Source organism: Chaetodon trifascialis, chromosome 11 (genome assembly GCF_039877785.1).
Source record: "Chaetodon trifascialis isolate fChaTrf1 chromosome 11, fChaTrf1.hap1, whole genome shotgun sequence".
Lineage (NCBI taxonomy): Eukaryota > Metazoa > Chordata > Actinopteri > Chaetodontiformes > Chaetodontidae > Chaetodon > Chaetodon trifascialis.
This window is the reverse complement of record NC_092066.1, coordinates 22,034,661-22,057,787: the sequence shown is the minus strand read 5'-3', so window position 1 is coordinate 22,057,787 and position 23,127 is coordinate 22,034,661. Positions and strand designations below refer to the sequence as shown.

Sequence of the window (23,127 nt, the reverse complement as noted above, 5' to 3'; positions counted from 1 at the left end):
AATAATAGACTCTTAACTGTATGTAGTATATGTTGCATAGTACATACATACATGATACATTTATGTTTGTGATAAATGTACGTATTAGTAACAGATAGGAAAATGTACATAATACAGCACTATGGATATAATTCATAATGGAAGTATGACTAATAGTGGTAGCAGTTGCAGTTAGCTAGGGCCATGGCAGGAGACGTAGCTATAATCTACAATCCAGGTTTAACCACTGTCCATGGGAACCTGCGAGATGAGAAAACACAAAGACTCTGGGGAAGAAGCTAAGTTAGTAACATGCCTTGGTAGGACATGAAAGCGTGTAGGTGTAAAGGGAGAGAAGAATAGAGGAGCTCTGTGTATCATTGCAAGTCCCCCTAACAGTCTAATCCTATACCTCTGAAGTGGTTTAGAAATATTTTTCAAGGAAAGCCAAACTTTCTGACCTGATTTATACATGGGGGGGCTCTGCAGTAGTGGTCAGTGATCCCCTTGTTCTTCTCACCGATCGCAGCAGAGCCACACAAGCCCTCCTCCAGACATTCCAACAGTAGTTGAGATGGAGTTGAACAGAAGGAACAGAGATCTCCTCGTCTTGGGTCAGGAACGGGAGGGCAGATATCTGAGAGAGGTCTCAAATGGGGTTAATCCTGTGGCAGAGCTAGCCAGAGAGTTATGAGCATATTCTACCCAAGGAAGATGAAGACCAGGAAGTGGGATTAGAGGCAGACACGCACGTTAATGCTGCTTCCAGGCCCTGATTTGTTCGCTTGACTGGCCATTAGACTGGGTGGAGACTGGAGGACAGGCTGATGGATGCTCCCAGCACCCGGCAGAATTCCTTCCAGACCTCAGAGGTGAATTGTGGCCTCTGTCAGAGACAATGTCCACCGGAATGCCATGCAGGTGGAACACGTGCTGGACCAGCATCTCAGCAGTTTCTCTGGTGCAGGGGGGGGCTTGGGCAGAGCAGTAAAGTGAGCAGTCTCGGAAAACATCAACAATGATAAGAATCAAGTGTTACCTTGGGAAGGGAGTAGGCCAGTGGTGAAGTCCAGTTAAATATGCAACCGGGTGGCCTGGAACAGGTTGCAGCCTGAGGAGACCAGCAGGTGCCTGATGTGAGCACAGCCAGAACAGGCGGCAACATATTCTCAGGTGTCAGCCCCCATTCTGGGCCACCGAAGTGCCTCTTCAGGACCGCTAAGGTTCTATTGACTCCAGGGTGGCAGGCGAACCTGGATGTGAGGGGCCACTGCAAAACCTGGAGGCAGACCGAATCAGGCACAAATGGACATTTTTTTTCTAATCCTAGGAGACAATGATTTTTCAATGAAACACTTCTGATAAGCTCTGTGTATGCTGGGTCCTCAGCACCAACTAGCAGACTACTACATTTAACAAATAGCTTGTGAGCAGAATCAAGCATCTTGTAAAGAGCTCAATATTGGTGGAGACCAAAGCAGAGTGCTAAGTGTCTTCTAATTGTAATTTATTGCTGACATGTAAGTGTGTGATTTCCGGGTTGTGAAAAACAATTGTGCAGCTTTAAATGACAGCATTTAATGAAGCAGTAACTTCCGGCTGTCTCATGCCATTAGTATACAATACATTTGAATGTGAGTCTGGACTCAAAATCAGAGGACTGTGGATCTTTACACGAGTAAAATGAAGACATATTCTCATCAGCTTTGGTCCCAAGACACCTGAATGGCTGAAGTTACTGATTTATTGGAGTCATTCTGTTGTGAAACCCTTTTGTGAACCTAACTGGCATTGAAACAAAGAATGATGGAGTGGACAAAACAAGTGAGTTCAACCAAGAGTCACTCACAGCAACAGACAAATGAGGACATCAGCTCTCAGACTGAAGATGAGTCACGTTGCAGCTGAACAATCAACATAATGAAAAATGACATGCTTTATGTGAGACTCTGTCTCTTCAAACACTGTCCCATCCTGCATAATTGTTACTTTGTATTGATTTTCCCTTAATGACATGCCAGAAAGAGTTGCTTTAGGATTTGCCACTTATGAGACTCACACTTACATAGCCATCTTTGATCTACTCTGTTCCTTCTGCCGTCATTTAACCTTTCATTCGTTTACCTTTGTCTGTCATGCTTCAAATGCTACACGAAGCATGATGCTGTTCTTATAAATCTCAATCCTTGTGAAACTGGGTGCTCAGGTACGACCCTGATTTTCACTCCCAGGGTTGGCCATGGATGTAACCACTGACTGATTGTCTCTGTCATTGTGGTGAGGTTCTCCAATAAGGCCTTCCACATGATCCTTTGCACGGCTCTGGTTATTTATTATAGTACCCTGATTCTAAAAAAGTTGCGACGCTATATAAAACATAAAAATGTTTGACCACATCAATTTCTACTTGTAACCAGGTTCATTGGTAATGATAGTGATAGTATCATGATTGGATGTAAAAGGGGAAAATGAAAGGTAGACATGAAAACATCATAAGCACAATGATATGACGTCACATTTCTTGATGTGGTGTATGCTTTTCTTTTGGTACGTGGCCTTAGGCTGGAACAAACAGAAGAAATCGCTTCACGTCCCTTGACTGCCCTGCATTGGTTGTGGAGAAGCATACATTTTTCAAAGAGCTCCTCCTGTTGCAGTATGTGTTCAGCAAATTTTCAGTAGAGCACAATTGGGGGAAAAGGTTGTTTTGTCCCCGCTTTATTAAAATCAGTTCAAGAAAGGGCACTGAAAGAACTTGGATGGATGCTGTCCATTTTGACCTTTTAACCCCCCCCCCTTTTTTTTACTTCCATCATTATTGCATCTTCTTTCCCTTTATCAAGTCTGTTTGCCTCTTTGCTTCTTGTTTCTCTCTTTTCCCTGCTGGATGACGAAACACTTTCACTGTCTGTCTGTAAATGGAACCTCCCATGTTCTCGTCTCTTTTAACACCAGGCAGAAGAACTTTGCCCGAGGCATCGAGCAGCAGCTCCCAGATGGCATGGTGGTGGCATCGGTGCCAACAGAGGTTCAGTGCCATGAGGAGCTGTCGGACCCCGTGCCCGACCCAGAATACCTCACAGGTATGAAACCATATTTCATAGCTCACTCTGCTAGCTCACAGCTGCGTGATAGCACTTTATCACTGGCCTGTCAAAAAGCACTCATTACTCAACAGAAAAAAATCTTCTCAGGGTTTCATAACCAATATGGAACGCTGAGTAGGTCTGCTGACATGCTGACAATTTAGCCGTTATTTATAGTGACAACTGGTTACCCAGCTCAATCATATTGGCCCCAGTGTGGACGGAATGGGTCCACTGGTTATCAAGAACTGAGACTTGACCCAGATGACTCTGGTCTCGCATCTCTGTGTTAATATGTGTAGTACCCAAACTGATCCAAGCGGACTCCCAAGAAGTTTGTTTTTGTTTTTTGTTTTTTGTGGCAAGGTTCCTTTTTAATTGGTGGGCACAATGTTGCTGCCAGTGATGGAGTTCTCACTCTGTTTCAGTTTTTTATCAACTTGAATAGGCAATGTTATGAATTAACAAATCTTGCAGGTGTAAAAATGTTAAAATGAGTGCGTCTGCCAATTGTCCCCCGTTTCATTTGTTTTCATTGATTCAAAATTCAAGTTTGTTTATGGTTGTGTTTAGACAAAAGTACAGTCTTTCCCAAACTTAACCAAAGTGTTGCCTTAGTGTGACCACAGACAAGACTCAGGATCCTGAAAGCCAGTCTCTGATGACACAGTCCTGTGCTTCATATGGCCATCAACCTCTCCAGCCACCTCCAGAGAACATAATCAGAGAAGAAAAGATGTTTCCTTTCAGAACGTGTTTGGCTAGATAAAGTAGTGCAATATTAATGTAAATACATGGAGACATTGTTGCTACTGGATCGTCACAGGTCCAAAAATCTGTGGCCAAACCTGAAAAGATCAGGAAATGTATTACCCAATCTGGACCCATGTATGTTTTGAAAGAATAACTCTTCTTACCTTTTAGTTTGGTTGTTTGCTGTACCGTCTCATCAGGCCTATCAGAAGTGTAGGATAATGAAAAAAGGGTAGCAGAGTAAAAGTCATTCTCATGACTTCACATTCAGCCATGGGGGCTTGTTCCACATTGCGGAGTGTATGCTTTATTGTACTGTGTAAGCATAGTACAGTGTTGTCAGTTGCAGAATCAAAAAAAAACGTTGTCAGAAATCAAGCTGATCATCAGCCTTCAGGCATCCGATTTAACGAGCAGTCTCGTTAATCGGAGAATCATCAGAGCAGTTTACGTGTCCCCCACCTTTCAAAAGCAAGACAAAAACATCATTTTCATTATATACCAGAGAATTTTCTGGCTGCTGTTTTTCACAGTGCATCTCCCAGGCAGCTCACACTCCTCAGCCCACCATCCAACTCAATGATGAGCGTGAAGGGAGAATGGGCAGAACATTAGCGAAATCATTTTTTCATCTGGGAAGTGTGTGAGGCAGAGGGGGCCGGGGATGAGTAGGTCGGACCACCACTGGCGGGATTCATTAGTCAGTGGCATCAGAGGCCATCTCGCTGTTCTCTTCATTACCAGTGCAGCACATGGCAGCGCTGTTTGAACGGCACACAGCCTTCCTATGTGAAACAGCTGCCATTAACACAGAAACAAGGAAAAAACAAGGAGGAAAAATCTTGGCTCGCTAAATATCAAGCGATTCCAGCGGAAGATTTGTATCCATCCATCCACCTCGATGCCTCATTATCCACTGAGTTTGACCTCACTTTGTTTTGCTTAGTTTTACAGTTTTATGCTGTAAGTATTTGAAATCATGCAGAGCAATCATGAGCGTGAGCGTTTGAGGAGTTGGATAAGAAAAAAAGCAGCTTGACAGAAACCACTCCATTTTCTCTCGCCGGCAGTTAAGTTGTAGAACATGCAGGGATTTCATGAAGAGCAGAGTGTGGTAGAGAGTACCACAATAGAGAGTGTAAAATTAATAATTATATTTCAGCATATTTCCTGGAAATGCCTCACTCAGGCAGCCTGCTGGCCAAGCTTACTCCAGGCACCTGTGTAACTGCCTCTGAATTGCCTTACAGTGTAGAAAGCAGCAGATTGCGGGATGTGTTTATTGCTTGTTGTTGATATAACAGCAGAGATACAAGGCCAGTCAGGGCAGCAATTCAAAACCACATCAAACGAGGTTACGTCTGAGGTGATGGACAATCAAATGACGACGGAGCAGCATTGGTTCCAACTGCTGTTTATTGGAAACTTCAGAGGATATTAAAACCGTCTAATCTAAATGGATCTTGTGCTGTCACGTCCCTGAGCCCCTGTCCCCCCTGCCCCCCCCCCCCCTTTCTGCACAGCTCAAACCTTTTTATCCCGACATCGCCCCTGGGCTCACAGTGCACATGGCCCAGAACAGAGCCTGACACAGCAGCACTTCTCCTCTCGTGCCTCTGTGTTGGGCCGTTGCTGCAGCAGCCGTGGGCTTTTATTGAAGAGTAATATCATGAACTGAGATACCATTTCAAAGCATGCAGCAGGGTGCCATAGAAGCACACAGTGTACTCTGGACCACAGTGAATGGATGCCTGATGCTGGGAAGTGCATGGAAGGTACAATATGGTGGTCCAAAGAAAAAGGAAGTAGTGGATTAGACTCTGTTCCACTAGCATCTGTGTGAAACGTGCCTAGAGTTTACTGCACATATTCTGAGAGAGTGCGACAGGACTTGTTGTTAAGCCTTGATACATTTGTGACTTTAAGTTAATTAACTTTAACAGTTACATGTCACATGAATTAAACCTTGGCCATGTAGAGAATGGTGTTTTGTTAAAGGAACAATTCCATAATTTGGGCAATTCTAAGAGTTAGAGTTAGATGAGGAGATATTACCCCTCTTGTGTCTGCATGCTAAATTTTAAGCAAGAGCCAGCAGGTGATTATCTAGCATAAAGACTTGAGGCAGGGGGGCACAGCGAGCCTGGCTTTGTTCAAAGTACAAAAAAAAAATCTCTAAATGTCAAACCATTCCTTTAAAGTCCCATAAAAACAGATATATCAGTTAGTGTTTTTTTGTTGTTGTTGTTTTTTTGTACCATCCTTGTCAAGACAAATGGAGTGAACTGCAGGTTCTGGTCCCACACTGGATTCTTGTGTCATTTGCGTTAAAAGTCACTGTTATTTGAGTGATATTCACTTCCTTCAAGACAAGAACAGAGCTCCCAACTTCCAGAGTCCCTTTCGCTCTCAAAATGCACTGTAAAACGAAGGACAAAAACTACATTATATTCACCAAAAGCAACAAAGTTGGCATGATCTCATTTAGAGACGAGCAATAATGCAGAAGAGGAACACATTCCCTTTTGGTTAGATCTTACATTTTGAAGGTGAGCACTTGAAACAGCCACCCACATTCTTCAATTTGAATTCCCCTCAACTTCTATTATTGTTACGGTAACGAACAATTAATCCATTGAATTTACAACAATTTTCATCCTGTGAAGAGATTAAACACTGCTTTCCATGAGCAATTCTGCAATTCTGTTCTTTTCCATAATGCAACAATCTCAGGTTTGAATTTAGATCCATGTGTCGACCAGCTTTTGTCGTCAAGTAATGGATTCAGTTTCTGACAGTAGCCTCCTAACACAGTGTTATGGCTGTGGTGCTGGATGGCGTGAGGAAAGAAGGCACTGCCCTCGAGCTCTTTCATATTTAAGATGTTTCTCAATGAACTGACACAGTGTTCCACTGCCTTGTCAGAAATGATGCAAGTGTCACATAAATGCCTCATGAAAGCTGACAAGCATTCACTCAGTGCACCCCGTGCTGCTTCACGCATAACAAATGTGTTACATAGGAGAATTCATATTTTGGCCGTTTACTTATTTTTATACAAGGGGTAAACAAAATAACTGAAACAGCTTATAATACAGTGCAGTCAGGTGAAATCGGCCTGGAATACATAATACAGTAGCTTTCATGTTCTGGTAAGTGTCCTTCAGGCTGTGTTGTGGAGTCATTTAATCACTGGTGATATTTGCAGCTGCATGTTTTCTCTTTGGCACATTGTCATGATTTTTAAAACACTTCCCTTTGCTACATCGCATAACGTTTCAGTGTGGCAGCAACAGTCTGTCCTGAAACTTGCTTTTTCTCACCTTCAAAACTTTCAGATCTTAAGAAAATAATGGCTGTCAGATCTCAGCTGACACATACTGATCATTGATATTCAGCTCAGTTTGACTCACATGTGCCTGTTATGATTCACATGGGGAGGGATATTAAGTCACTAAATCGCAGTTGCTGAGGAATCTTTACAAGAAGGCCATATTATTTTTCCCGAGCGTGTCAAAAATGATGTTGGCATTTGCCCAACGGAGGAGACAGAGTGATGAAAAAGTGATCACAAAGTGCTCATTTAGCATCATTTGATTAAATCAACACCTGTCTGACAAAGCCTCCACAAAGTTATCATAAGCTTTCCAAATGAGTATTAATGCCTAGGTTCTTTCTGTTACCTTCTCCACTCTGTAATTATTTACATTTTCTGTTTTACAATGTACAATCACTGCATTCACACTAATGTGACTGTCATTAGTGCTCCTGCTAGTTCATTTTGAGTGCATCCCAAACATTTTTTATGCATTTTGCAGTCATACATGTCTACATAATATGTGCAGATTTTGAAAGTTGTAATGTCAATGTAATTCCATCACAGGTATCATTTTATAGGAAACAAAAACCAACTTGTTGGTCTTTAAAGTTGCTATAAAGATAGTGTGGTGCATGCAAATTATCACCCGACTCCACTATCAGTACTAGGGAGTATTTTGATTATTTGTTTTTGTTTTATGGATGGAAACCTTACTGTTGTAAGGTCTGAAAACCTTCTGCAGCTACTCAGCAACAAACAACAGACAAAATTAGCAAATACCTGCTGAACGTAGCACCTAAAGAGTTGGATTTTGTGTTTTCTGTAGAGCTCACAACAGCCAGCTGATGCTCATGTTGCTCTGTGTCTGGCTGTATATCAGGAAATCGGTAAATGCTGGTTTAAGGTCAATGGTTGCCAACCCCGTCCCTATAAGGATTGGCAGTAATGATTATTTTGAATTTCTCCCTGCTAAACCCACAAAATGATTAACTGTATCAGGCGTGTTTGATCAATCAATGAAGATCATCCACAGTGGTTGATGTTGGTGTAAGAACACCACTCTGCCTTCTTTCATGCAGAAGGTAAGAATTTTCAGTCTCATCAACTGACTTGGGAAAGAGCAAGTTTTTGTTACAGACGTGTTCAGCCCAGAAAGTTTTTGGAAGCCAGCTGGCAACATAATCACTGAGTCATTGGTACTGAGCAAGAATCCTTTCACCCCCTACGTGGATATATTATGGTCATTATGTTCTACGGGGTAGTAACAGTCTTACTTATTGGCCCTTTAAAACAGATGGCCTGTCATACGCTCATTGAATTCATTCTTATAAACATTTGCTACCTCTCAGCTGTATGACAGCGCGTTGTGTGAAGGCTGAGGAAAAACTTGTTTCATCTTAGAAATCTTGGCTGGGAAAGTGGTGGCACCATCCATATGAAGTCACCTGGGGCATCTTCTCACCTTACTGCACCTGCTCTCTTGGCCTCCACATTTCCACTGAGTGCACAAACAGAACCGTCCAACGCAGCGCTCTCCAGACCCAGCTAGCTGGCTCGCTGCCACTTCCACTCGTGTGCTGGCAGGCCGTCAGCATTATCGCTGTGCCTGCAGTTAATTGCGAGGCTCAGGTAATTGTCCGTGGGTTAGACAGACGTGCAGAGCCGGCGTCGGCAAGAGGAACGTCTGTTGTGCCATGATGAGCGCATGCCACCCCTTCGTCCCATGCTGATTCGGCCAGGTTTGGTTGCTATGGTCAGTGTATTTGTCACAATGTCAGCACTCCTTGTTCCAGCCCTCTCTGGCCCTCACAGGGGTGAAATCATTCATCTTTCTATTCATCTCGGGGCTTGGAAGTCATTCATCATGAGGCCAGAGACCTCCATCAATTATTCCGATGGGAGTAAGAGTGAGGAAAGGGAGACTTTTGAAAGGCAAATACATCTTGATTTAATTGGAAAGCAAGTATGCTCACGGCTGCTAAGCAGATTTCCCCTAAGATGGAGCTTGAGAGATAATGGAGCGAAAGAGAGTGGAGAGACAAAGAAAAATGAAGGAGAAAAAGAGACAGAAGAGAGGAGGAAAGATGGGAGGAAAGACAATGAAAACGTACCTGATGACAGACGGAAAGCACAGAACAAAAAACTAAAGGGGGCCCAACAAGTGAATGAATGACAGCCATTTTTGTCTGCAGTCGCCAGGTGGGGGGTGAGCAGAGCCAGGACGAGGGAATCCATTGATTAAGGTTAAAAGGGCAGCAGGCAGTGCTTCACCCATTCTCGTCCTCTGCCAGCAGCCATATAATGACACTGCCTCTGCTATCTGTAACTCACACATCACATCTGTGTCTTTGAATGGGTGTCTGTGCGTCTGCGTATGTTCAGATGAATGTAACACAACAGAGAATGCCAAAGGTGAAATAGTCGGCCCTGCCAGTCACCGCGGCTCTGCAGCCGATCCCCCTGTCGTTTGTCATCAAATCCACGGATTTATGCTTATAGGTCTGGAGAAATAGCTGACATAAGATTTTAGGTGCTCAGAAGAGGAGTTTCAAAAGAGAGGAGCAGATCAGAAGAGTGCTGCTCAGGATGTTTTTGGAAGATTTTACAGTTTGCAAGGACATTTTTTATGTTAAATGTTACAGGGGTGTGTCACTGAAAGTTAGACTGAATCCAAGGTTGGATTTCCTAATGGACAAAGAAGGTTACTTCCATTGGACCCTGACCCCCAGGAGCCTGACTTTGTGGTATTTTGATTAATTTTAAATTTGATTGGTAATATACAACACTACATCACAATAATAACGAGATGGTAAGGGCCCCAAGATGACATGGTTTTTTGCCTAACCACAAGTCTGGTACAGCCATCCTTTGTCAGAATGAAATTTCAGCACCTTCAACATTTAAATAAATTTTATCCTTCTTTGGTGCAGATGTGGTGTTCAGGGGCAGGGTAATACAGACCTGCCAACCCGTACGCATTTTGCGTAGCAAGTATGCAATTTGACATCTAAATACCCTGGTACGACTCGCCCCTCTAAACCACGCAAAAAGCTGCAGACATGTGAGTTCAGCCAATCATTGTAGAAAAGCGGAGAATAATGAGTCTGTTGAACCTATAGCGTAACATCCCCGCCCCCTCCTCCCTGCCCAGTACGTTCAGTTCACGTTTGCCCAAAATATGAACGAGTTCATGAACTATCATTCAATGAACGCATTCAGGCACAACACTGGTGTTGTTAGACATGAGTGCCGCACGTGCACGTTTGTCACAGAACTCACATGTCCGCAGCTTTTTGCATAGTTTAGAGGGACGAGTCATACCAGCGTATTTAGATGTCAAATTGCGTACTTGCTACGCAAAATGCGTACTAGTTGGCAGGTCTGAGGTTGGCAGGTCTAATAGTGCATTACTTGGTACATTACTGGTTTTTGGGACTCTGGACAAAATGGGTTGAGGGACTGGGTGTATGGGGACACTCAGTAAGGGCCCACAGCAAATGTTTGCCCTGGGCCAGTTAGGGGGTTAATCTGCCTTGCACGTGCTATTAGAAACAGCCCAGTATTCCAGGAAGTACATTAAATGTACATCCTGGGATACTGGATTGTGGCATTATTAGATAAAATTTTTATCTGATTTTTATCAGATAAAATTTGTATCTGATAATGCTTGATTTGAGTCCAGTGCTGACGTTCAGTGTCCGTACAGGAGGCTTTGCACCCTTTATGCCACGAGGCAAAAAAGAAGAGCGTGGAGGTCGAGGTGGTGGATGAGTGTACACATGTTTGACTGACAAGCTCAAACAGACTTTTGCAAAGTAGAGCTATGATGTTTCCCTGAATTAACCGTGCTGTAGTCGCTGCGTGCAGATATTGTAGAAAACAGGAATTTTGAAACTGTGTCACTGGATGTTAAAAATAAATAATGAATAATAATAATGCCATTGAATGCTGTTGTGGCACTTTTTCTCAGGCAGTAGGTAACGTAGGCTTCATTAGTTGCACCTCTTTCTATTTACATCAGCTGTCTCCTTAAAAATCCTGTATCTGTTTGGTACCGTAGTGTTTTTCTTATTTTTTTACTGGTTTCACAGTTTTATAAGCATCATGTGGTGTGATAAGGAGCCTCTTGTCCACCTGACATTCCTCAAACACCATGTAGAACCCTACAGAAGATTACATGTTGATAAGAGCACCTCATATATGATTAAAACCAGCAGACATTCGCTTGCTTGAAGTAAGACTCTTCTTTTTGACAAGATTTGTCTTCCTGCACTGCTGCTGATTACATCACAGGAGCATCTTGCCACCGGCACATCTTTTTCCCTGTGATTCACAGTGTTTGTTATGTATGTATGTGTGTGTATGTGAGTGAGAAAGCGAAGACGAGACTTGCAGAGCTTTCGTGATTGTCTATCATGCGTCCCGATGAAATGTGAAATCTTGCCAACAAAGTCTGTAAATCTCATGTCTGACCTCCTTTCACACCGCCTTTCAGGGTTTGAATATATACAGGCCCACAAACACACTTGAGCTGAAATGTCTGAAATCACTGTTGGGTGAACTTCAAACTTTTTCTATTAGAATTTGTCTTGACATTTATGCTGAAAGGTTAAGACACAAAGTTAAATGCCAATTGTTCCAAACTCGGCTCCTATCCATTAATAATACATGGTTATTGGTCCAGATTGCAGTTTAGGGTAATGAATATCATTGCAATCAGTGCATTTTAGTATTTAGAGCCTTGATTAGATTTGAATTGATCACACGGTCCTCAAGAAGTCTTTATTTATTTATTTATTTTTCTTTTCTTAGCCAAAGCCAGCCGAGTGTTCTTCATCAAGGTCATCCTTTGTGTTACTGTATTCCCCTTGTCTTGTCATATTCAACCTGGCCTCCCCTCGGGTCTGCCCACGGCCTCTCCACACACTCCCTATGCAACGGGCCTTTAGATATGTCAGCACCAAGATGGCACATAATCTATATTTTATAAGGCCTTGATATAATTGGTGGCAGTGAAGGAAGGTCATGCCTTTAGGGGCCCTCGTCTTTCCCCCAATGATTTTCAAGACAAAATCCTCAAACAACAGTCCTCTAGTTGAGATGTGGATTGGACACGATGAGGCAGCGAGCACGGTGTCACTGTTTTGAGGGGAGTGGAGATGCAGATTGTGCTGGAGCGCAGCAATTATTCAGCATGTATTTACTTAGAAAAACATGCGGGGGCTATAATTTATTCAGCACTGAGACACATTCTGGAACGGATTCTTAAGCGAGACAACAGTCTTGGCTCATGGAGCTGATTTGGTGTCAGAATCTGGAAAATAACTGATATTGTTTCGGGATTTTTGTAAGAAAAAAGGTATTAAATGTGAAAAGGTTTTTGTAAAATATGTTCTGAACTTGTAAAATACTAAACAGAAAGATATGGATTATGCTATTTCAATACTGGGAGTTTATGTTGAGTGATTTCTCTCTCTCTCTCCCCTCTTTGTCCTTAATACCAGTTTATACTGAACTCATCTTTTATCCTATTATCTTTGCAAATTAGAGATTTCTTTGCATAATCACATTAAATCAGTGGGTTAGAATCAGCCATTAACTATATGCAGCAGTATTTAATTTGAAGCTCTTAGTCATTAAGTGTGCATTGTTGCACGTTAATTAAACTGGAACAATGACATATCATGATGTTGCATTTATAAAATGAAGATTTGAAAATGAATAAATAAAATGAAGACCAATTTGCTGCATACATACTGTTTGTCCACAACTGCTTCTTTGAAGACGCTGTTTCATCAGATGACATTATTGTTGCAGTTTTATGGAATAATACCATTTTTCGTTGTGTTTGTACAGATCCTACGTGACTACACTGCATTTCTTAACAAAGAGCTCTGATAGAAGCCGGCTTGTAGCAGGAATCATGCATGCGTTTCACACCAATGTGACTGGAAGAACAATTACTGCTTTAAGCTGTAGAGCAGTCGAAAAAGTTGGAGATGCATACGTATGTGAGCAGGAACAAATGTCATGCACACAGTTTCCCCTAAATTTCCAAAGGCACACAGCATATGACTCAAGAGGCACACTAAGCATGAGTGGTCACCACAGACCACAGGCCTTAGCTCCCACCAGGATTGGCTTGGTAAACGCTAGATCCCTGGCAAACAAAGCCTTCATGGCGAGGGTTTACAAAAACGACTTAATGTAAGCAGTGCACCGACTCATCCTCTTTTTCCAGCTTTGAGGTGACTTTATTTGAGGTGGGTCGCTCCGACCCGTTGCTGTGCACCGTCATCTATCGACCCCCCAAATATAATAGTGACTTTGTGAACAACTTCTCTGGTCTTCTGGCTGAAATTATGCCCAAGTATGACCGTGTTCTCCTTCTCTGGGATTTTAATATTCACGTGTGTTGTCCTGATAAGCCATTGGTGAAGGAGTTTTTAAGCCTTATTGACTCTTTTAATTGGGTGCAGGGTGTGTCTGGTCCCACACATGAACATGGACACACATTAGACCTTGTGCTCTCTCATGGGTTATCTGTGTCTAACTTGGAGATCTGTGACGACGTGCCTGTCTTGTTTGAAGTTGCTTTCTCCTATGCTAAGGTTAAATCCAGCGCTCCTGCTCAGAGATGTTGGATTATTAACTCTTGTACTGCTGGTCAGTTCTCTGTGGCTTTTGATCAGCTGTGTCCGTCCTGCCGCTCTTAACACAGAAGAGCTCAGATCCTGGTTTCACTCCTCCTGCCGAACCATACTGGACTCTGTGGGTCCATTAAAAACTGTGCAGCCCAAAGCTAAATCTGAGCCCTGGTTTAATGAAAGAACTCGTGCAGCTAGACGGGAGTGCCGCAAAGCTGAGCGCAAGTGGAAGACGGACAAGCTGCAGGTTTCCTTCCAAATCCTAAAGGACTGTTGCCGCCGCTACCAGAGCACTGTTAAAGAGTCCAAAAGAAAATACCTGTCAAACATCATTGAGTCCAATCATCACAACCCACGTGTGTTATTTAAAACCATGACACTGTTCTTAATGCCCCTCAGCCTGTCAGCTTGGAGGCTGCTTCTGAAATGTGCAATAGCTTCCTGCACTTTTTCATTGATAAGGTTGCTACTGCTAGGGCTCTCATCTCAGCTCCTGCATCTGTTTTTAAAGATGTCCTCCTGGCTACTGACTCTGGTGACCATGTAATCCTGGTTCTGTTAGACCTAACTGCAGCCTTTGACACTGTGGACCACAACACCCTAGTGGCTCGCTTACGTCACCTAGTGGGCATCTGTGGTACTGCACTTGAGTGGTTCAAATCTTATCTGGCTGACAGGAGTATGAGTGTAAGCCTTGGAGATTTGGAGTCCAGCTCTGCTCCACTACTGTATGGGGTTCCACAGGGGTCGATTTTAGGGCCCCTGCTCTTCTCTCTATATTTACTGCCTCTGGGCTCCATCCTGAGAAAGCATGGTATCTCTTTTCATTGTTATGCTGACGACAGTCAGATATATGTGCCGCTGAAAAAGAAAAATGCCTTCTCCCTTACACCACTTCTGTCATGTCTTGAAGACATCAAAACCTGGATGGCCTTGAACTTTTTAAATTTTAAAAAGTGTTTGGCCTCAGTGGCCCTTGTAAACCCCGTCCTGTTGACTTGGGCCCCTGAAAGCCAAAAGTCTCAAACTTGGGTTTTAAGATGGACAGTGATTTTAAATTGGATCGGCAACTTAGTGCTGTAGTGAAGTCCAGCTTTTTCCAGATTAGGCAGCTGGCAAAGGTGAAACCTTTCTTTGCACAACAGCACTTTGAAACAGTAATCCATGCCTTTATCACATCTCAACTGGATTACTGTAATGCACTTTATTTTGGAGCCAGCCAGTCCTCCCTCGCACACCTCCAGCTGGTGCAAAACGCAGCCGCTTGCCTCTTAACTGGAGTGCGTAAGAGGGAGCACATAACTCCCATCCTGGCCTCCCTCCACTGGATGCCTGTGCACTTTAGGGTCCATTTCAAGATTCTGTTTGTTTTTAAATCCTTAAATGGTCTTGCCCCGCCTTATCTCTCTGAGCTCCTTCACCTCACCTCCTGCTCGGTGCCTCAGGTCAGCTGATCTGCTGCACCTGGAGGTACTGAGATCAAAACGGAAGCTCAAAGGGGGCAGAGCTTTCTCTGTGGCGGCTCCAAAATTGTGGAACAAGCTACCATCAAACATTAGACAAGCCCCATCACCGTCCATTTTTAAAACTCGTCTTAAAACCCACTTTTATTCCTTGGCTTTCAACCCCACATGAGACTCTGCTCTTGTTTTAGTGTCTTATGGTTTGCTTTTACTGTTTTATTGTTTTTAATTGTTTTTAAAAGCAATAAAACAATTATTTTAGTGTTTATTCCTGTTTTATTTATTTTATTCTTTTTCTATTGTTTTGTCTATATATGTACAGCACTTTGTTTTAACTGTGGTTGTTTTTAAAGTGCTATATAAATAAAGTTGAATTTGAAGTTGAAGTTGTTGTGTTTGGTGGAGTATCTGTGCAGTAGTTACATGTAGAGAAACACAGCTTGGCCCATTTTGAAAGACTTCATGGCAGACCTGCTTTTTGGTGGGTCTTGGTTGACTCCTGATCGTCCTGACTGATGTCTCCCAGCAGCAGGTGATAGTTTGCATTCTCTTCCTCTTTGTGGCAAACTGTGTCATGCAGTTTATGCGAACAAACAGCTGTTTGCACAGGTTATCCTGGCACCTGTAGCTGCTTTGAAATGGCTCACTTCAAGTGACTTTTCCTGACTTCACAGATTCGTGCTGAGTTCCGTAGACTTTTCCATTGAGTGAATCAAGGCATCTGTATTGAAACTGGTTTTGAGAAGTCTCCAGCAGATTCCACCAAAATCACTTAGAAAAGGTTAAGAGGCCACTCAGCACAGCAGAGCAAGAGACAACTTTCTACATTACCAATATTGATCATTTAACTTGCAGTACTTCTATTTGACCCAGCATTTTGTCTCATTCCAAACCTGTAATAGATTTATTAAAGGACAAAAATGCAATTTGGAGGCAATACTTCTCCTTAGTTATTCCATTTTCTTTCTGTAAAGCACTGCTTGTCCCTTTACATATTTGTCTCTTAACATATTTAAATGTACTGTAAGTGTTTATTACAGGAGGAATATTACTTAATGATTGCTTTCCATGTTTTAGTTTTTGTCTGAAGTGGGAAGGACACAAAGCCATCGTATACAGTAACAACAGCAAACTGATGACTAAGTGCCACTGCAGCTGAAATGCTGGATTATGGCATTTCCTCAAGGCAGTATTATTGTTTGCAATGAAGGGTTCACTGACATATCCCTCATACATACTTTCTCACTCATACTTCCTGTCTCACAGTTGTCACAGCAAATAGGTAATATTTGCGTTGTTCCAGGCAGCTAACATGAGTGATCACCATGCTTCTGTGTACAAATCTTTTGAGAAACATAGATTTTGTGTAAGATTAGATTTATACAGAAGAAACGAGGAATCATCCTCAGTGACATCTGCAGTACTAATTTGTGGCAGATGGAGGGTAAACGATGAAATACCTTTATGATCCTGCGCAGAACAAGTCTCTTTATCAACAGCTGCTGGTCTGAGCTGTTCATCTTCAGAGGTTGGTGAAGGGCATCTACAGCCCATCATTTCACCAGCTTTGTCATCACCTCCTTCCACTCCCCTCCACTCCCTCCCCTGGGGTAGAAAAAACAGTTAATGCTGACATCGTACCTTCTATACCTTTTTTTTTCCCGCTCTGGTGCAATCTATCAGCCTCACACGTATACAGTATAGTCACACCTGAGCACACACACTTCAATTCACACACACATACGGAATCACAACAAACCACTGTGGTGATCACAGCTCAACTGTGCTGTGCTTTGACCCGTTGATGTTACTGCACTTTAGCCGCACTTCATCGCCAAGGGGGCTGCAACAGTGTAAGGCATCCCATCACTTCATTCCTTGTGCTGGACTAGTTTTTATGCTTTGTCAGTCTCCATGGGTCTCTTCCCTAAGTGCTTCTCCGTCTTCCACTCCTCCCCTCTCTCTGTCAGCCTCTGTTTTCAGAGTGTTGACATTGTTGTTCAGCATTCAACCAACTTCGTCATGCCTAGATATCCATAAATGCATGTAGTACATAGAAGTGAAACTTTCATGTGGTGTACAGCAAGAAAATGAATATATAAAAAGGAAAAATACAGTTGTACTTTCCCCGTGGATAGTCTAGCTTTTATAATCAGAATATTTTCTTGTACGACAAAGTGGCATTATATCACTCCATGATGTATTGAGATTTCTTTGTTTATGACAAAAAGTGACATATAAAATACACACACACACACACACACACACACACACACACACACACACACACACATATATATACTTTTTTTAAATTCATTTTTCATTCCTGCTTTTGACATTCTCATATTTTAAAAAAAAGTATTTTGAAGCAATATTTTCCTGGTTCATGCATGGTCAGTTAATTATTTGCATAGCTGCTGGTGGAATACAAGCTGCCTCCTGCTAAATTGTTCCAGGAATTATACAGGCGCAGGAACAAGACTCAAGAATTACACTGGGAAATAAAAGTTCCTATTGCCAACCCTGCTACAAATTACATTTATATGACACAAAATTTTGCATTCTACCACCAAAACACTTCAGTTAGGTAAGGCAAAGATGATGCACTCAGCACTGTGAATTCCACATCAGTATGTTTGGGCCTTTCAAGAAACCAGGGACCTTTCTGCAGCCAGGAACAGTGGCTGAGGAGCTATCGAGACACTGGTTTCTAAAAAGGTTCCTGGGACTCTGGGAGAGTCCTTGCTGTTTCAGTGAGCTGTTACTGTCTTCTGACCTTCAGGTAATGCAAACTCAGTCCATTAAGAGCTGAGAAATATTATATCATCAGTCCAATTAGTTGTTTCTTAATTCCGAAATGTCTCTATTTACAATATGTTCATTTTACATGCATGATGCCCTTTACAACTTAATTGAATTTTCTATTAGTTATTTCAACAGGTCTGAATTTAGGCTCTTATCTGCTGTCAGGAGGCCTTTTCAATTGCAGGAATTCTATTAGAAATAGTTTGCAGTGTAAATACAGGAGCTGTTTCAGAAAAGCCATTTCTGTGTTCAGCAATAACTCAAATATAACATCTGAAGCACAATTAAAATTCAATTTTGAATGCAGACCCTCAATGGCAATCACGTTTAGGAAGGGTTTTAATTTATTCCTCCACACTGATTAATTACGTGGAATTGCTGCAGCCATTTCCTGTGCTAAACGTCAGTTAATTAGCTGACAACATTGGATGGGATAATTAATACAGCTGGGGGTCACAGCATGTTGCCAGAGGGAGGGAGCTCAGGCTGGGGGTCCCGGTGACACAGACCTGCCTGCCTTGTAGCCACCTGCAGTCACTTCTAGACCTAATGAGACTCAGAATGTTCCTCTTCAGTCCTCGTTTTTGATATTTGGAAAAAGAACCAGGTCGCAGTGGCCACTAAGATGCTACATCAGGACAATGCTGGATGGGTAAATAATGGCCCCTGTGATCCACCGTGGAGCAAACCTCTCTGTCAAAGACTACAGAGTATGAGTTGTTTGTCTTTAGAGGTAGGTGAAGGGCATGTAGAGCCCATCACTTACACCAGTATTGTTTTTATCCCTGCTCACACCACGCATAGACACACAAACACACAACACCGAAGCTTTGATTCTCATCCTGAAGCTTCTTATTGAGAGCAGCCTAATATCTCCTGGGTCATACATGTACAATATATATATGTGTGTGTGTGTGTGTGTGTGTGTGTGTGTGTGTGTGTGTGTGTGTGTGTGTGTGTGTGTGTGTGTGTGTGTGTGTGTGTGTGTGTGTGTATTTTCATTCTCTTGGAGTTTCATCAGGCTGTTAATTATTGATTTCCTATGACCACACTGCATGGGCAGAAACTACATATATGATCACTGTATGCATCACTGTCCTTCAAAATAAAAGTATGCATCATGACATGTAGAAAACACAGTACCAAGCTTTCAGTGTCTTAAAAACATAAATATTCTCTTTGCATCATATGTATAAAGTGACATGTTTGTATGTCGTCTGCACCTCTTACACAATATCTTAGTATCTACAGTGCTGTAAAGAGGAAAAGTTGAGAAGACTCAAAGATACAAGGCAGTAAACTTCAGATTTTTAGTTGAGACATTGTAACTGCTGAAGAGTTTATCCTGCTTACTTACTCATTTTTCTTCTCTTAATTGACTCTAAGTTGAAGTAACTTTATGAACAATTGTAATCTTACAAACTAGCTTCAATGCAAAAGCTTTTTCCCTCATCACAGCTGATGCTCTGCTACTCACAATCACAATCAGTGCAGCAAAACCACTCAAGGGCCTCACACTGCGAGGGTGCAGGAAGTGTCTGAAGTGCATACTCATCTTCATCACGGTTAGCATTGTTTGAATTTTGAGATATCAGAAAGATAAGCGTGTAACTCCTCTGACATGCATACTGTATATATAAAGACATAACAGACTCCATCATTTCACCTTTCTCATGTCAGGAAAAACAAAGAGAATTTTAAACTTAATTAAATAGATGCTTTGAAACTATAAGAATTTCTAAAATGGAATATGCAAATAACGTAGTTTGATTAGTTAAACGGGCAGACAGGTTTTTTGCTTTAACATATCATTATGAAGTACATGTTGATTGCACAGTTTAATGGCCATAGAATAATGACACCATCTGCAACTCTGTCTGCCTCTGGCTACGATCTCCCGGGAAAATGAAGGCTGACTGGAGATCCAATCAGGCTGGCACCATTTCTATCCGCTTTTATGTCTCCATTATAGATTAAATGAATGAATGAACTCACGCTTATTCTCCTTATGTTTTCTAATACTCCCTCCTCCACCTTGACACCAACCCTTGCTGTTGTTGCAATTCTCAAACTATATTACACCATATAAAATTATAACAATTTCACTTTACCTCCAGTGAATAGGCTTCTTCTTTTTCTCTTATTTTCAAAGTAATGTTGATTCTTTCTTCAAGGAAATTTGGAAACCAATGCAGTGTTTCCTGTGTATTTGGTAGTTGCTCGGCTCTGAGGAAAGCAAGAAGCGATGGCGCCAGCAGTAAAATCACTTGGAAACGCTAGGGGTCTTTGAAAAGTTTCCTGTTTCCGCTTTGAGTCAACAATCTTTTGGCATTTAGTCAACTGAAGTATCGACTCTAAATTCTGAAAGTGATATTTTAACAATTTAACCTTGAAACTGAGGAGGCTACTTTCATTTAAAAAAAACATATACGATTTAGAGTGCAAAGGATAAACAGATAGATAAACTGCTTTTCCTGCATTCTCCTCAGTTTTGTTGAACCAAGAGACTGGCTTGATTTGTTGGCTTAATTTCTTTCTACTTTAAATGCTGATGAGTATTTGAATTCTTAAATATGCCAAGAAATCTAAGTTGGTGTTTTTCCAGTGCAGAGCCAGCCTGTAGCCTGGGCTCAGACCTCTGAATCTGAGCTTTTTTCACAGGGTTAAGACATTAGTATCGTCTCTTCACTTGAAGATTTCAAACACTAATCAAATATTTTCAATTCCACTTGTGATTGCTTTTCTTTTTTCTGTGTGACTTTTGCTGGAACTTAAATATGCTTATACTGCATTTACAGTCCTCTCATGAACATGAATCATGATCATAATAAGAATACTCCCAGTGGGTTTTGGCTTGTGGAATGCTTCAGTGGTTCTGGCCCAGGTGGGGTTGGCTGGGCTCATTCATTTCTTTTCATTTACCGGTAAGCAATTTTAATTAGGCACAGAAAAAGTCTAACTGCCTTGTCAGCTGTCTGTTTAACGCATGCAGCAGGACTGGGTTTATTTGTAGAAAGTGTAAGTGGGTGTATGGGCAGTGTTCACATCCAGAAGAACAGGGCTTTTGAGGCAGGCAGAGTGGCAGTGATTCATAGTTCAACTCAGAGTCCCTCTCTCCCCAAGTCCCTTATAATTAAAGTCTAAGCATATGGCCTTGTGACCATGCAAGCACAGAGGTATCTGCTGGACTTTTTTGGCATCTTATTTTGAATCGCTGGCAACAATGGTCCCTTCAGCCTTCCTTCAGCGCAGCAGAAACGAAAGCGTGTCACCTTGAGTTGTCATAAGCCACATCTGCCAGCCTAATTACCACATGTTCGGGCTTACTGACTAACTTGATCGCAATTGGATATGCTAAATGTTGCTGTATTTGTCAGAAAAAATTGCTTCATGAACACAGCCATGCTTGAATACTCTGTAGCCACAGTTGGTGTTATTTAAACTGTCATTTCATAATTAGAAATGATGTATTAGTGATGGGTCCACTCAAACAAAAAAGGAAGTACAGCCACACCATGATTGTGATGACCTAAAATGACCAGATCAGTGAGCAAAATGCCAGCATGGTACCACACTCACAATCTTAACATGACAATGTTCACCCAGTATAATGTTGAGGATGTTCACCGTCTATGAATGCCAACATTTGCGGTGGTAATTAGCACTAAATGCAAATTAGAGCTGAGGCTGATGGGCATGTGATTGGCTTTACCAGTTTTTGGTCAGTGCTAGATGAAAAGCACCAGAACTTATTAAATTATTACAATTTATCCTTTGGGCAAAATGAGTGTCTGAACCAAATTATGGCAGTACATCTGAACCAAGAATGTCTATGTGCAGGTGGCTCTTGGTGAAGGATACATTATCTGGGAATCATGAAATCCAAGTGTGGGGCGAATCCATCCAGCAAATTACTTATTGAATGAGTTCAACATCTGACCTGCTGGTGGCACTAGAGGAAGTCACGAGATCAACAATATCAGTATGTTCCATCCTGTAGGGGCCATGAATATTTATACAAAATTCCATGGCCATGAATCCAATGTCTGTCTCAATATATTAGTCTCAACCAAAGTGGTGATCTGACCGATAACGTTGCCATCTCTAAAGCCAGGTTGCCAGTTTAGCTAAAAATCCGCAGGACACACCTGATCACAGGTACTTAGCCGCGTGCAGAGTTCTACCACCATATAAATGCTATTTGAGGAATAGGAATGACATAAAAAATGGACAGAGAAAAGAAGCCAGGAAGAGGCACAGGGACCACACTGCCTAGAGGAAGGAGAGGATTCGCAGGACATTGCTTAAACCCCTTCTTTTTTACGCTAACAGTAGTTCACAGCAACACCAATGTTAGCTTTGGACATGGTTTAAGTGTTACTTTAGAGGCCACCAAGGACATTTTCTGGTTGAGCATGGTCCTTTGGAACAGTAATGTTGGGATTAGTGTAGGTATTTTGTGGAGAGTACCTGCCTGAAAGGAGATGAGTGCACGTGGTGAAGGCCTGTATTATGCTAATTTTTCACAGTCATCTTTCTTTGCCTTGAATTATGGATAGCTTTTGGCCTAGGCTCTAACCTAACCATCCCCATGGTGTCAGCTCATCATTTCTGAGGGCCAACATTTTGTTCCACCATTTTTATTTACCTTATCAGAATTGTCTGGGGAATAAATCAGGACTGTGCTGTATTACATTTAGTTTCCTATTAGATCAGAGAGTGGGCCTGCTGGATAAGTCCTACTGCCCCCCTCACTTTCTTTACTTCTTCCTCACTCACGCACTCTTCCCCCTCTCTTTCCCACTAAATCATTCATTCCCAGACTTATCCGAGAGTGAAATGGAGCACAGACCAGGCTAGTTAATGGGGTTCTATGAGCCATAAGATTACTTTCCTACCTGAGCTCATTCCTATGAATCTTCCTTAGAGAAGCGACTAAAATAACAAACCACTTCCAGCCGTAAGGCAAAGTTACAGGAGGACTGTTGGGTGTTTAGACAGGCTGCAGTTCCCGTCAGCTCTGTGCTCTCAGTGTTGAGCTTAAGCAAGCCTTGCACTTGTCTGATATTTTCTGC

General features: G+C 42.1%; 1 protein-coding gene across 6 annotated transcripts in view; it reads left to right on the top strand.

Moving 5' to 3' along the window:
* astn1 (astrotactin 1) overlaps positions 1-23,127 on the top strand; it is a 370,801-nt gene that overhangs the window by 184,235 nt on the left and 163,439 nt on the right. For all 6 annotated transcript variants that reach the window (XM_070974412.1, XM_070974410.1, XM_070974416.1 and 3 more), the window contains one exon: positions 2,935-3,062. In XM_070974412.1, coding sequence (XP_070830513.1) covers positions 2,935-3,062 — 128 coding nt within the window. The remainder of the gene's footprint in view (positions 1-2,934; positions 3,063-23,127) is intronic.